Here is a 14,470-nt window from a genome sequence, read left to right on the forward strand (position 1 = left end):
GCTATTCTTTGCATGGTCATCTATTGCTACTGCAATATAATGTATCCATCTGAGGTGGTCAGATTTTCATTTTCGTATATATTATGTATAGCTTGAAACTAGGAGATCCAGCAGACGGCCCTCACAATTTATAGAGTGCCAGCAAGCGGCCTCCACTATTTTTAGAGGGCCAGTAGGCATCTTGTGGACAGATGAGACCAAGATAGAGCTTTTTGGTAAAGCACATCATTGAACTGTTTACTGTAAATGGAATGAGGTCTACAAATAAAAAAACACAGTACTTAGTCAAATATAGAGAAGGTTCAATGATATTGAGGGGTTGTTTTGCTTCCTCTGGCACTGAATGCCTTGACTGTATGCAAGGCATCATGAAATCTGAATATTCCCAATGGATTTTGGGTCGCAATGTAGTGCCCAGTGTCAGAAAATTGGATTTGCTTCCTAGGTCATGGGTCTTCCAGCAGGACAATGACCCCAAATATAATTCAATCAGCAGCCAGAAATGGATGGAAACAAAGCACTGGAGAGTTTTGAAGTGGTAATTCCAGCTCCAGTAGCGTCAAGTCTCCGACCACTCCCTCTTACATACTGAAGCTGAAGAGAAACTGTGAATGACACATTAAATCAGTACATTTTATTAACTTGATGAATTTCTCTCAAATTTGAAAACTTTCTCTCAACTTTGACAAATTTCTGAGTACAGGTCACTTTTAAAATTTTGAATCGGTCAATTAGTGAATGGAAGAAATCAATCAAGTTATGGACTGTGGAAAAGATGTATGTGAGCAGAATGAACACTCATTTCCAGCAGATGTCACCACCTAGCACCTATCCCTGGGCTGAAAAACATTTACCCCTGGGGTGTATACATGTATATAGTGAAGAATGTTAAAAGTAGGTCTCTAAAAATTGTTCATGCGGGCATCATAAATACCTTTCAAATAATTAATGGGGGTGTTGCATGATGATCACCCTGTTGCTATGGTGGTGGAGGATGGGAAGAAGGAGGAAGACAACATAAAAAAGAAATCCTGAATTGTATACCCATGCATTGGTGTGAAGGGGTGCATGGGAATAGACCAGAAAAAAAAAAGGATTTGAGTTCGTTCCGCTGCTGTCATCCGGTGGTGTTGAGAAGTCTGGGCCAATCCAGACCTTGTTTATTTTGATAAGAGTCAGCCTGTCAGCATTTTCAGTTGACAGGAGGACGCGCCTATCAGTTATAATACCCCCGGCGCACTAAAAAACCGCTCTGACGAAATGCTAGCAGCAGGGCGGGCCAGGACCTCCCAAGGCGTAAAGAGACAGTTCATGCCACGTGTCTAACTGGGATACCCAATAGTTGTAAGGCACAGAGGAATCACGGAGGACGGTGGTATGGTCCGCAAGGTACTTTTTCAGCATCTACCAAAACATTTCCATCCTTGTCAGACGGGCCTGGGCACTGGGAGGGTCTGAGAAAACTGTCCCAGACCTTTGAGAATGTTCCCCTGCTTCTGTTGCATCTGGTATGTGTCTGTCTCCCTGTACTCCTTGATTGTCCAGTGAACTGTGACCTCTACGGCCAGCGTTGTCAGATGGGAATTTTTTAAATAATTCTTCAACAAGGGCCTTCTGGTACTGCAACATTTTATTAGACCTCTCCGCCACGGGAAGGAGAGATAGAAAGTTCTCCTTGTAGCATGGGTCTAGAAGGGTGACCAACCAGTAATTAATGTTGCCCAAAATGCGTACAATGTGAGGGTCACGGGAAAGGCTGCGGGACATAAACTCAGCCATGTGTGCCAGACTGCTAACAGGCAAGACTTCCTTGTCCTCACCAAGAGGTCAATTGTCCATCATCTCCTCCTCATACTCATCCTCCTCCTCTTCAGGCCATCCACGCTGAACAGATGGGATGAAAGTGGTGTGGGTTTTACCGTCTGTAGCGCAGGAAACCAGCCTGTGTTCCTCCTCTCGCTTATCACCTAATCCACGTTGAAAAGATGATACAAGGTTGAGCTGTGTAGCATTACGCTGTATAGTTTCTTGCTCCATCTCAACTTGCTGCTCCTGCAATGACTCCTCTTTAATTGTGAGCAGCGAGCATTTTAGTAGGCAAAGAAGCGGGATTGTGACGCTGATTATGGCATCATCCCCTCTCACCGTCTTGGTGGAGTCCTCAAAGTTTTGGAGAACCGCACAGATGTCAGACATCCATGCCCACTCATCAGCTCTTATGTGCGGAGGCTGAGCAGAATACCGATGGGGGTGTTGGAGCTGGTACTGAATAACTGCCCTCTGCTGCTCACAAAGCCTTGCTATCATATGCAACGTTGAGTTCCAATGCATGGTGACCTTGCACACCAGTTGGTGAGCTGAAAGTTGCAAATGCTGCTGAAGCATGGCCAGGGCGGCGGAAGCTGTTGCTGACTTGCGGAAATGGGTACACGCAGCATACTTTCACAAGCAGCTCAGAGGCTGGCAGGCAGATCAGACTAGGTTTTGAGAAACCGCTGAACCACTAAGTTGAGCATGTGGGCCAGGCATGGTACATGTGCGAGGTTGCCGAGCTTCAGAGCCATCACCATGTTCTGGCAATTGTTACAGACGACCATGCCTGGTTGTAGGTTCAGCGGTGAGAGCCACAGATTTGCCTGCTCTGTTACAGCTTTCAATAACTCTGCAGGGGTGTGCGGTTTGTTGACTAAGCAGATTAGCTTCAGCATAGCCTGTTGCCACTTGGCCAAGGCAGTGCTGCAGTGTTTCCATCTTGCAACTGATGTTGTTGACATTTCGAAGATGGAGGTTGAGGAGGAGAAGGAGGTGCATGAATTGCTGTAGAAAGTGTGGGAAGCCCTGATTGAACCAGGGCCCACAATCCTCGACGTTGGTAGCATGTGTTCCGTCCCAGGGTCCGATTAGGTCCCAGCTTCCACAATATTCACCCAGTTTGCCGTCAGGGAAATGTAGGGTCCCTGGCCACAAGCACCTGTCCATGTGTCTGTGGTTAGGTGGACCTTCCCAGTAACGGTGTTGGTGAGGGCATGGGTAATGTTAAGAGACACGTGCTTGTGTAAGGTGGAGACGGCACATTGGGATAAATAGTGGCTGCTGGGGTCTGAGTACCAAGGGATGGCCACCGCCATGAGGTTGCGGAAAGCTTCCGTCTCCACAAGCCTAGAATGAAGCATTTCCAGTGCAAGCAGTCTGGAAATGTGGCTGTTTAGTATTATGGCCGGTGGGCGGGTGGTTGCGTATTTACGCTTGTGTTCCAAGGGACAACTGAACGCTGCACTGGGACAAGGACGTGGATGTGGTTGCTGACTGTGGTTACAAATGTGCAACGACAGGTGGAGAGTGGGAGGCATATTCGCCTGTGTCACGGACAGGGGATTGGCGTGCACATACAACAGGTGAAGAGGCAGTGGTGTCACCCGCAGACACTGTTTCTGGAACTTGGCGTTCGTCCCAACTAGTCGGGTGCTTTACTTTCGTGCCTGAGCATGCTGGTGGTGGTCTGGCTGGTAGTTGTGCTGCCCCTGCTGATGCTGGCATGGTAGATGTTGCAAATGCCCTTTTTTGGGTTAACTGGACAGTTTTTTAAAAAGCGCCAGACTCCCGAAGACCTAACCCTTGGACTGGCAACTTCCCTCTTGTTGGCGTTCTGGGGAATAGTTCCCTGCATTGTCTCTGTGGCCACGTCACTACCTCTTCTTGCCTGTTGTGGTGCTACGGAGCCCTCCTTCTCTGCTTTGCTGTCCTTGCTTTGTATGTCACCTTCCCAGGTTGGGTCAGTGACTTCATCGTCCACCATCTCGTCTTCCCCGTCCACACCCTGGTTTTCCTCCTGACTTCCAAATATTTGAGTATCGCTAAATGTGATCTCCTCATGTCCCGCTTGAGGTGAATAGGGCGAGAGCCCAGAAACTATAAATGGAAATGTGAACAGCTCTTCGGAGTGTTCAAGTGTGGGATCACTTGTCTCCGGGCACTCGGCATGGTGAGAGGAAGGAGGATCAGGGTGAAAATTATGTGGTCCAGACTCATGATTACTGAGACTGGACCATGTGGAAGACAGGTTGGTGCTGGAAACTCACTGGAAGCATTGTCTGCTGTTAAACCAACAACCTTTTCACATTGGTCTGACTTCAAGAGTGGTGTTACGCGCCCCTCTACAAAGTGGGACAAGGAAGTAGTTTGACATGGTGTGGGTGTTTGATATGCTCCTGCAGCAGGCACAGTTTCACCTTGCAATCAAAGGGGTACCTGCACCACCTGACAAACAGCCAAGACACATAACCCGTAACTTAGACACAGTTCTGTGTAATCCAGAGATGGGGGTGCAATGATTTACAGACAGTTCATAGCAAAAAAAAAATCGAGAAAAAAAGAAAAGCTGCTCTCACTCTAACGGTAAAAGAAGTAGTCCTTTATTTCATTACTGGTTAAAAGACCGTGGCTAACAGGGAGTGCGGGGAGGTAGAGAACGGACGACTGTGTGGAATCCCTGCCTAAAAGAAGCTAGAATTCTCTCCCTCGCTCAGCCGCAGCTCTCCCTACTCTGCCTATTTCCGGGTTAGGTTAAGTGCACACGTAGCGTTTTTGATGCGTTTCCGCTGCAGTTTTTCACACTGGAAATGCAGTGAAAACTCTTGGTAATCAGTCTGCCAGCTATTGCAATGGTAATCTTGATGTGCTGTGCACATGATGCGGAAATTTCCGCTCAGGAATACCATTGTGGAAAAAAACGCAGCATGTCAATTGTGCGCAGCGTTTATGCAGCGAATTCGCGCCCATTGACTTTCATTGAAACGCAGAAAATCCGCAGCTATAATATTTATACCTGCTTATTTGCTGCATTTCAATGAAAGTCAATGGGCTCGAATTTGCGGCACAAACGCTGCAAGTGGTACCTGGGTTGGCTGGGGATGACTACTACTTTCCTCATCCGACCGCAGCTCCCGCTGATAACAGCGAGAGCGGTGCGGCTGAGGAAAGTAGTATTCAGCCGAGCCAGGTGCACGCGGTGAAAAAAAAACCCAAAACATTCTCACCTGTCTTGCACCCCCCGGTGTCCTCCTGGTCCTTGGTCCCCCGGCGATGTCTTCCCAAGAATGTTCCCACCAGTACTGGTGCTCAGGTCGCCGGGGCTGATCAGCTGATCTTCAGCTGATGAACCCCAGTGACCTCACTCCTGCAGCAGCATTGTACACTGACGGGAGTAATTTTACTCTACTTGTCAGTGTACAATGCTGTCTTCTACAGCAGTGACATCAATGATTGCTGATGTCACTGCTGTAGAAGTGACCCGGATCGCCGACTGACAATCATGACGCCAGTAATCGTGGAATACGTCATGACGGTCGACAGGTGAGGGATATGGATGTTTTTTATTTTACTTCTTTTTTCAGGAGACGAATTTTTAAAATTGTGTGGATTTTTATTTCATTAAAATACTTTATTCTGGCCGTGTATTTATTGAAAAAGCGGCGACAACTTTACTATGTGGTTAGTAACGGGGGCGTCTTATAGACGCCCTCCATTACTATCCTGGGCTTCATGTCAGCCGCCAATACAAGGCTGACGTTAACACCATTACCCCATTCGCCACCACTACAGGGCCGTGGGATAGAGGAGGCTAAGCGCCAGATTTGGTGCATCTTATGGATGCACCATTTCTGGGACTACTGAGGGGTGATATTATTAGCTGCGGTGGGGGCTAGTATTCATGGCCGCTTCCCTGGCTATTAATATCAGCCCGCAGCTGTCTGTTTAGATTTTATAGGGGGACCCTAAGTAATTTTTTTTCTGGGGTCCCCTGTAATCTAGCGAGTAAAGGCTAAGCAAGCAGCTATGTGCTGATATTAATAGCCAGGGAACATTTTTGGCTAATTACCTCTTCCCCGGCTACTAAGATCAGCCCCCAGCAGTTGACTTTCCCTCTGCTGGTTATAAAAATTATGCTCGAACCCACGCCTTTTTTTTTATTTATTTTTTTTAATTTTAGGCTCTGTGCCCACGATCCGGACGTAGCAGCGCTTTGGACACATATTTTTGCTGCGTCCAAAGCATTGCATTCTATTGAACGCAGGTAAATCCACTTTTACCACATTCAATACATTCTAGTGGTCAAATTTCTGTTGTGGAGACTAGAAATGAGCAAATTTTCAATATTCAATTCGAAATACGATCACCAAATTTGCGATATTCGACTATTTATTCGTCGAATGATCATCGAATGTTACCAAATGCCATAGGATTCAATAGGGGGACAATTAAAACGCATACACAGCACCTTAAAACCAGCCCAAAAGCTGCCAAAACACATCAAATTAGGGGTAGACGCCTGGAAAGTGCCATCAATTGACCCAGAGTACAAGTACTATAATTATTATTACTATTACAGCGACAATTATTCCGTGGAGCTTTACATGTCAAAAGGAGTCACCGTCGGTGACTCATCGACTGGTACAAGAGGAGAGAGGACCCTGCCCGCGAGGGCGCGCAAACAATCTACAAGGGATGGGTGAGGATACAGTAGGTTAAGGTACAACTAGTCGTGCAGAGGTATGCTAGAGCGAAGCTTACCGCAGATTGTACGCTTGTCACAAGAAGTGGGTATTCAGCATCGTTTTAAAGCGACAGTCTGATGTGTTGGGGTACAGAGTTATCACAGTAGGGGAGATGCACGGGACAAATCTGTCAAGAGCCTAAATCAAGTTAAGCTTCCAGGAGCTCACAACTGAGCAGATTAACCCCTCCACCGATTAATATGAAGACGAAAGTCTTCTTTTTAATGACTGCAGGAGTGGGAGGAATCAGACGCCGCAGTCTTCTGGCTCCTCTCTTTCACGGTAAACCCGTGACACCTTGCAAGCTTCAACACAATGTTCAGAAGGTAGACAGCAGCAGTGGTCGGTCTCCTAGACAACGAGCTAACTCCTTTATGATGATAGAGGAGAACATCTGTAAGTAGTTTGTATGTTCTCCCTTTGTTTGTGGGGGTTTCCTGAAGGGTCTCTAGTTACCTCCTCAGTAAAAAAGCAGCCATACAGGAGTGTTCACAGTTCAAAAAATTAGGGCCTGAGACCACCATTTCCGTGGCCAACAGATTTGGAGATGGTGGATTTCCACCTCTTAGCTTTGTCATGTGTGGGAGGAAACAATCTTTTACGTGACCACAAATGCGGGACCGAGGGCTGGCTGCAGTGTTGAGAGAGGGCAGAGTACGGTGAAACTGACAAACAGCTGGACCGTGAGTGAGGTGCAGGGGCAGATGTTACGGTGGATTGAGAAACATGTGGTGTGCTTGGTGAAACAAATACAGCAGGCATGTCCACTTCTATTACAGCTGATGGGCTTTCACTCAGCCTTACTGGAGCGGGTAGAGAACCAGAAGTTTTGCGGTGGGAAACCTGCGTGCCAATACTTGGCACGGTAACAGAGGAGAAGGAAGAAGCAGCAGATGCGGTTGATGGGGCACCTGATGGTTGTTGAGGTCCGCTGGTCTGCATTTTAGCGCAGTGAGATTCTCAGCCTAATGCATGTTGTGTGCGCATGTGAAGGTTCATGCATGTAGTAGTCAAATTATTGCACTTTTTCCCTCTACTGAGTTTTTTCTTGCAAAGTGTGCAGATAACGTGAGTTGGCTCATCCTTTGCGGTCTCAAAAAAGGCCCAGGCTAGGCAACCCTTGCCACTCCTGCGAGCAGCAGACCCACGACCGCTGCTGGCCACAGCCACAGTTGTGGCTAAGGATGCAGTGCTCCTCGTGCTTGCATCACTCTGTGTCTGCGCCGTAGGGTGGAAGGTCACCTCCTCGTCTTCCTCCTCCACCTCCTCAGATGAGCTACTCGGCTGTGTGATTCTGGGTTCACACCAAGTAGGATCTTCAACCTCGTCATCATCCAATATTTTATCCCGTTCCTCACGCTTCTCCTCTTGTTGCCCTGACAGCACAGTACAGTCCGCATGAGCCTCAAATATCTGAGTCTCATTAAGTTCACCTCCCTCCCCGGTTGCTAACGTCTGGTGAAGAGTGTCAGGAACCTGCTCCGATCCTACTCCGTCCTGCCCCGAATCCAAGGTAAAAAAAAATGTTGGGCATCAGTGCAGATGCTTTCCTCCTCTTCTTGACTCTGTGAATGTTTGGAGTACAGTTCTGATGCCCGTGGTATAGAATGGGTGAACAGTTCTACAGACTCGCCCATGTGTGGTTCACTACAGTCAGTTGGGCGCTTGGACAGTTGTGAAACAGGGGCAAGTAAGGGTAATTGGGGTGCCACCTCTGTGGACTGTACTGTGTGTGATGTTGAAGTGGAGGCCACTTGAAGCAGCGCTTGCCATCCACTGGAGCACCTGCTTTTTCTGGCCCTTATCAACAAGGCGTATCGCTGTGTGGCTGCCAAAGAAAGGGAGTGGAGTAGCCCGTCCAGGAACAGAAGTTGTCTTTGGATAGGACATGATGGTGTTGGTTCACTAGTGCTTTCATTAACATTACCACCTACCACACGTATACCTTGAACACCAAGCCTATTCCCCCTCCCACCACGACCTCTCTTTTTCCCCACTCATGTTGCTCAGATAGTGGTGTAGGAGCACGCTATTAGCAAAACAAAATTTAGATTTTTTCCTCTGCAACAGCGCTGCACACACCTGAATTTCAGCGGCACTAAATGACAAGGTAAGATATGGCTTGCTGTATACCTTTACTAACCGAACAAAGTATTTTTTTTACTGTGGATGAGGCCTGTATAACATAGGAGATGTTCTCCAAACTGTTTCAAAATCAAATCTAGGCTGCTGTATAATGTTAGCAATAGCAAAAAATTATTTTTTTTGACCCTGCGCAAGTTCTGTATAGACCTGAATTTCACCGCCACTAAATGGCGGAGTCTGTCTAGCTACAGAAATTTTTTTTTTTTTTACTCTGAAAACATCTGAAGTTCACCGCCACTAACGTAGTAGTTGACGTGTAGCAGAGTGTATGACGTTTGCTACAGAAAAAAATGGTTTGTGGACTCTGCCTAGCAAGACAAAAACTATTTTTTTACTTTGAAAACAGCTGAGGTTCTCCACCACTAAGATAGTAGGTGGCTTTTAGCAGACTGTGTTATGTTTGCCACACACAAAAATCTTTGGTGGTCTGTGGCTAGCAACAGAAAAAAGATATTTGTTTTACTGTGCTTAAAGCTGAAGTTCATCCACCAAAAAAATGACATTCTGGGCTAACACAGCTTGCACTATCATATTAGCAAATGAAAAAAAAAAAAAAGTTTTTTGTGCTCTGCACTCAGAAGCTCTGCACTGACAAGCTCTGCAGATAGCTGAATTTCAACCCTACAAAAACAAAAAAGTGGCCTACAAGGGCTTGCTTACTTTATCACATTAGCAAGTGCAAAAATAGATTGAAGGTCTGCATGGAGCACAGACAGTACAACCGGTGCACAACACTGTCCTATGCCATAGGCCCTGCTCTTTCTGTCAGAATCTCAGTAATTGCACAAGAAAAAAAAAGTGCTGCAAGGGCGAGTGAACAGGTGCACAGCACAGTACTTAGCTACACAGTCTGACTTCCACAGAAGCGCCCATCTATCTAGCTAATATCTCTCATTACACAGGACAGAGCACACTCGGCAGCGTCTATCTCCTTCAGTGACATGCATAAAATGGCGCTGAGGGAATATGGCCACTTTTTAGAAAGGGAGGACATGTGCTTTCAGCAGCCAATTGCAGAAGCCCTTGTGTCTGGGTGCTTCCTGCGCTCTGATTGGCTAGACGCGCTTTCCTGACTTAAAGTTGCCGCTTACAGGAAGAAATAAAAAACAGTGCGCTGCTGATCTGACCTGTTCTGAGCTATCACCAGCCCCCCCACTCATCTGCCACTTCTCCCCGCTCATCATACACAAGCGCTATGCTAGCAAAACTGTAAAAAACGCAGTAGTTGCCCCCCCGCAATCACGTAACCATGGAAATTCGCCGAACGTTACCAATTTTCCCAAATTTAACACATTTTGCTCGCCTTTCCGATCACGAATCCGGATGTGCCGCATTCGTGTCGAACTTAAAGGGAATCTGTCACCCCCTGGGACTTTTCAGACCGCTAATATGAGCATACAGGTGATAGAAATGTGAATCTATACTTGCCTGTATGGCCATATTAGCGGTCTGATCGCTGTGTAATAGCAGAAATAATTTAATAAAAAAAAGCTAAACTTCGCGTCTTCCGGACGCCAAGAAAAGCCCGCCTACTAACCCTATTTCCATACTTACCCAACCTTCCCTGCACGTCACAGGACCCTGTGATGTGCAGTTCCTGGCCGGATCCCAAGCCTGCGCGGTTTCCTCTGTACGGACGGCGCTCTTCTCCCTCCTGTCAGTGTAGTGTTGTGCAGCATGGAACTTGTGCGCAGGCGCCGGTGAGTCACTCTGCCTTCCCAACATGGCTACGGCATTACAGTGACTGGCAGGCAATCCCCGCATGTTAATTGGCTGACTAAAAAGCGCCAAACGTGGGGCCAGGACTCGATCTCGCGCCCGAAAATGTAAAAAAAAAATACTTGAGTACCGAGTATTTCGAGCACTCTGATGCTGGGGTGAGTAACGAGTATTGACAAGCATGCTCGCTCATCACTAATAGTCAGTAAATGGGCCGAGGCCACATCAGGAAACAAATACACAATCCGGGAGCTGAGTACAGAGGACTGAACCAGAGGAGAACAAGGCTGTATCTGGCAGCTTCCGGCAATATGCTTCCAGCTTTAGTAGGGTGCGGAGCTTTCCAATTGGCTGAAGTAGGAAGCTGATTACTTCAGCTTGATAGCACACACACCCATACTGCCAGACTGGATGGTACTACAGGTCCCAAGCACCCTAATCATAGTGGCTGGACAGGGCCTGTGCCGCCCAGAGCTTCTGGTTCCGACATCTCCATCACCAGCTCCACCTGCAGAATGAAAAAGGCAGCTCCTGGTGACAGAAGCAGACGTCGTAGGAGAAAATCCCAGAGGAGATGGGACACACCATTTGCAGAAACCCTAATATGACAAAATGGCAGAAAACCAGAACATTAGAAATCCCCATGAAGTGACTCCATTTTTGAAATTATAACCCTCAGTGAAATAATCTATAGGAGTAGTGACTATTTTGACTCCACAGACACTTTCCAGAAATTAGCACGCAGTGGATGTTAGAGAGTGAAAATTGCGAATATGTGATTTTATTCCCCTACACATAGTGCCCAGATTGTGCTCCAGGAGACACACAGCGTAAATTAAGTGGGTTCTTTTCACTATAGTAATGCCAAATACATGGATGATAAATGTGGTTTGGGCACACTGCAAGGCTTTCAAGTGAGGGGAGATCTGACTTTGGGAGAGTGGATATTGCTGGATTGGTTTATGTAAGCCATGTTGCTTTTCAAAAGCCTTTGAGCCACTAATAATGTGGAAACCTCTGTTTTTCCACTGACAGATGAGGGATCTGTGTGGGGACTTGTTTTTTGTGAGATGAGTAGAAGTTTTTATTGGTATTATTTTTGGCTGCATAACATTGTTTGGTGGCTTTTTATTCCACATTTGGGAGGCAGAAATGAGCAAACAGTTGAACACTATGATCCACTGGTTCATCCTATGAGGTTTTCTATTAGACTGTGAACTGTCATTGTCTTGGTGAATAATACAATTTATTTTACATAACTTGCCATTTTTACCAACAGTTTAAGTAGAAATGTTCAAAAATGTAAAATTCAAGGATATTTTATTCAAAAATAATAACTTATTTTTTTCTTGGCAGATGACTGTACCTGGAGATCAGAGGGACAGCTGACATCTTCATTTTTCAAATCAGATGATCTTGAGATCCCACAGGATACAATTGAAGTGAATGCTATTACTCCAGATATACCATCATCCCTTCACAGCAAAGATCTGTCATCTGATCCTATGAAACAGGTCCTGTCTTCTGATTCATTGCTGACTACTAAGGAAAATCAGAGTCACAAAATAAGCATTAAAAAACAAATTGCTCCTAAAGCAAAGAAGCCATTTTCACATTCAGAATATGGAAATAGTTTTCCTCTCCAAAAGTCTTTTCTTAAACATCAAAACATTCACACACTAGAGAATAGATTTTCTTGTTCCAAGTGTGGGAAATGTTTTAACCAGAAATCTAAACTTGTTCGACACCAGAGAACTCACACAAGGGAGAAGCCATTTCCATGCTCAGAATGTGGGAAATGGTTTACAGATAAATCAAATCTTGTTACACATCAGAGAACTCACACAGGGGAGAAACCTTATTCATGTTCAGAATGTGGGAAATGTTTTAACCAGAAATCAGATGTTGTTACACACCATAGAATCCACACAGGGGAGAAGCCTTATTCATGTTCAGAATGTGGGAAATGTTTTATAGCTAAATCAACTCTTGTTAGACATCAGAGAACTCACACAGGGGAGAAGCCTTTTTCCTGTTCAGAATGTGGGAAATGTTTTGTGAAGAAATCATCTCTTCTTGGTCACCAGAGAACTCACACAGGGGAGAAGCCTTTTTCCTGTTCAGAATGTGGGAAATGTTTTGAGAAGAAATCATCTCTTCTTAGTCACCAGAGAACTCACACAGGGGAGGAGCCATTTCCATGTTCAGAATGTGGGAAATGTTTTACAAAGAAATCAAATCTCGTTACACATCAGAGAACTCACACAGGGGTGAAGCCTTTTTCATGTTTAGAGTGTGGGAAGTGTTTTTACCAGAAATCAGACGTTGTTACACACCAGAGAACCCACACAGGGGAGAAGCCATTTCCATGTTCAGAATGTGGGAAATGTTTTATAGCTAAATCAACTCTGGTTACCCATCAGAGAACTCACACAGGGGAGAAGCCATTTTCCTGTTCAGATTGTGGGAAATGTTTTATGAGGAAATCATCTCTTCTTAGTCACCAGAAATCTCATACGCGGGAAAAGCCTTTTTCCTGTTCAGATTGTGGGAAATGTTTTGTGAAGAAATCATCTCTTCTTAATCACCAGAGCACTCACATTGGGGAGAAGCCTTTTTCCTGTTCAGAATGTGGGAAATGTTTTAGACATAAATGTAGTCTTTTTATGCACCAAATCATGCACACAGGGAAGAAGCCTTTTTCATGTTCACAATGTGGGAAATGTTTTAACCGAAAAGCGTATCTTGATAGCCATCAGAGAACCCACAGTAGTGAAAAGCCTTTTTCATGTTTAGAATGTGGGAAATGTTTTAAATGGAAATCAGATGTTATTATACACCAAAGAACCCACACAGGGGAGAAGCCTTTTTCATGTTCAGAATGTGGGAAATGTTTTAGCCAGAATGCGGCACTTGATGGCCACCAGAGAACTCACACAGGGGAGAAGCCTTATTCATGTTCAATATGTGGGAAATGTTTTAAACGGAAGTCGCATCTTAATAGCCATCAGAGAACCCACACAGGGGAGAAGCCTTTTTCCTGTTCAGAATGTGGAAAATGTTTTGTGAAGAAATCATCTCTTCTTAGTCACCAGAGCAGTCACACAGTGGAGAAGTCTATTTCATGTTCTTAATGTGGGAAATGTTTTACTTGGAAATCAACTCTTAAAGGGAACCTGCCTGTCACCAGCAAAAAGCACTATTAACCTGCAAATATGGGCTTAATCTGCAGGGTAATAACGTTACCAACCTGCCTGGCGCCTGCACGTAGCCGAATGTTGCGGGGAGAAAATTAACTTTATTCTCCCCAGCAGCATTTGGTTTCTTTAAAAAGAAAAGTGCCACCTCGGTTCAGTCACCACTATGAGAATACAGAGTGGCGGCTGTAACCACACCCCCAGCCCTGACTGACACAGCGGTTACAGCCGCCAGAGAGGTTACTGAACCAGCGCTGGCATCGCCCCTGTGATTAAAACTGAATGTTGCCAGGGATAATAAAGTTCATTTTCTTCCCGCAGCATTCGGTTACGCGCAGGCGCCGGGCAGGCTTATAATGCTATTAACCTGCAGATTAAGCTCATATCTGCAGGTAAATAGCGTTTTTGCTGGTGACAGGTTCCCTTTAACCCCCTTCACAACCTATGACGTACAGGTATGTTATAGGCCACCTCCCCCTGCTTGATGTGAGCTCCGGCACTGAACCCACATGATCCTGTCACATGATCCCCTGTCACATGATCGCGGGGTGCCGATGGGTTGGCATGACAATCTGGGGTCTGCAGGAGACCCCTGTGGTTGTCATTGCCGATCTGCTGCGTGGCCGGCTTTCATAGCAGATGATCAATTCTGCTACACATAGCAGGGCAGAAGCCATTTTATTTTTACAAACTTTGGATTTTGTTTTCACCATTTAATAAAAAAGAACCTATTCATGTTTGGTATCTGCAAACTCTTAATTACCTGTAGAATCATAATGGCAGGTCAGTTTTAGCATTTGGTGAACGTGGTAAAAAAAGAACCCAAAAAACAATTGTGGCATTGCACTTTTTTTG

General features: G+C 45.7%; 1 protein-coding gene across 1 annotated transcript in view; it reads left to right on the top strand.

Moving 5' to 3' along the window:
- The window catches only part of LOC141204943 (uncharacterized), a 175,186-nt gene that overhangs the window by 117,601 nt on the left and 43,115 nt on the right, over positions 1–14,470 (top strand). The window contains exon 8 of the mRNA XM_073663983.1: positions 11,775–13,525. Coding sequence (XP_073520084.1) covers positions 11,775–13,525 — 1,751 coding nt within the window. The remainder of the gene's footprint in view (positions 1–11,774; positions 13,526–14,470) is intronic.

Source organism: Phyllobates terribilis, unplaced genomic scaffold (genome assembly GCF_046119375.1).
Source record: "Phyllobates terribilis strain yellow unplaced genomic scaffold, ASM4611937v1 Scaffold_136__1_contigs__length_4911898, whole genome shotgun sequence".
Classification (NCBI taxonomy): domain Eukaryota; kingdom Metazoa; phylum Chordata; class Amphibia; order Anura; family Dendrobatidae; genus Phyllobates; species Phyllobates terribilis.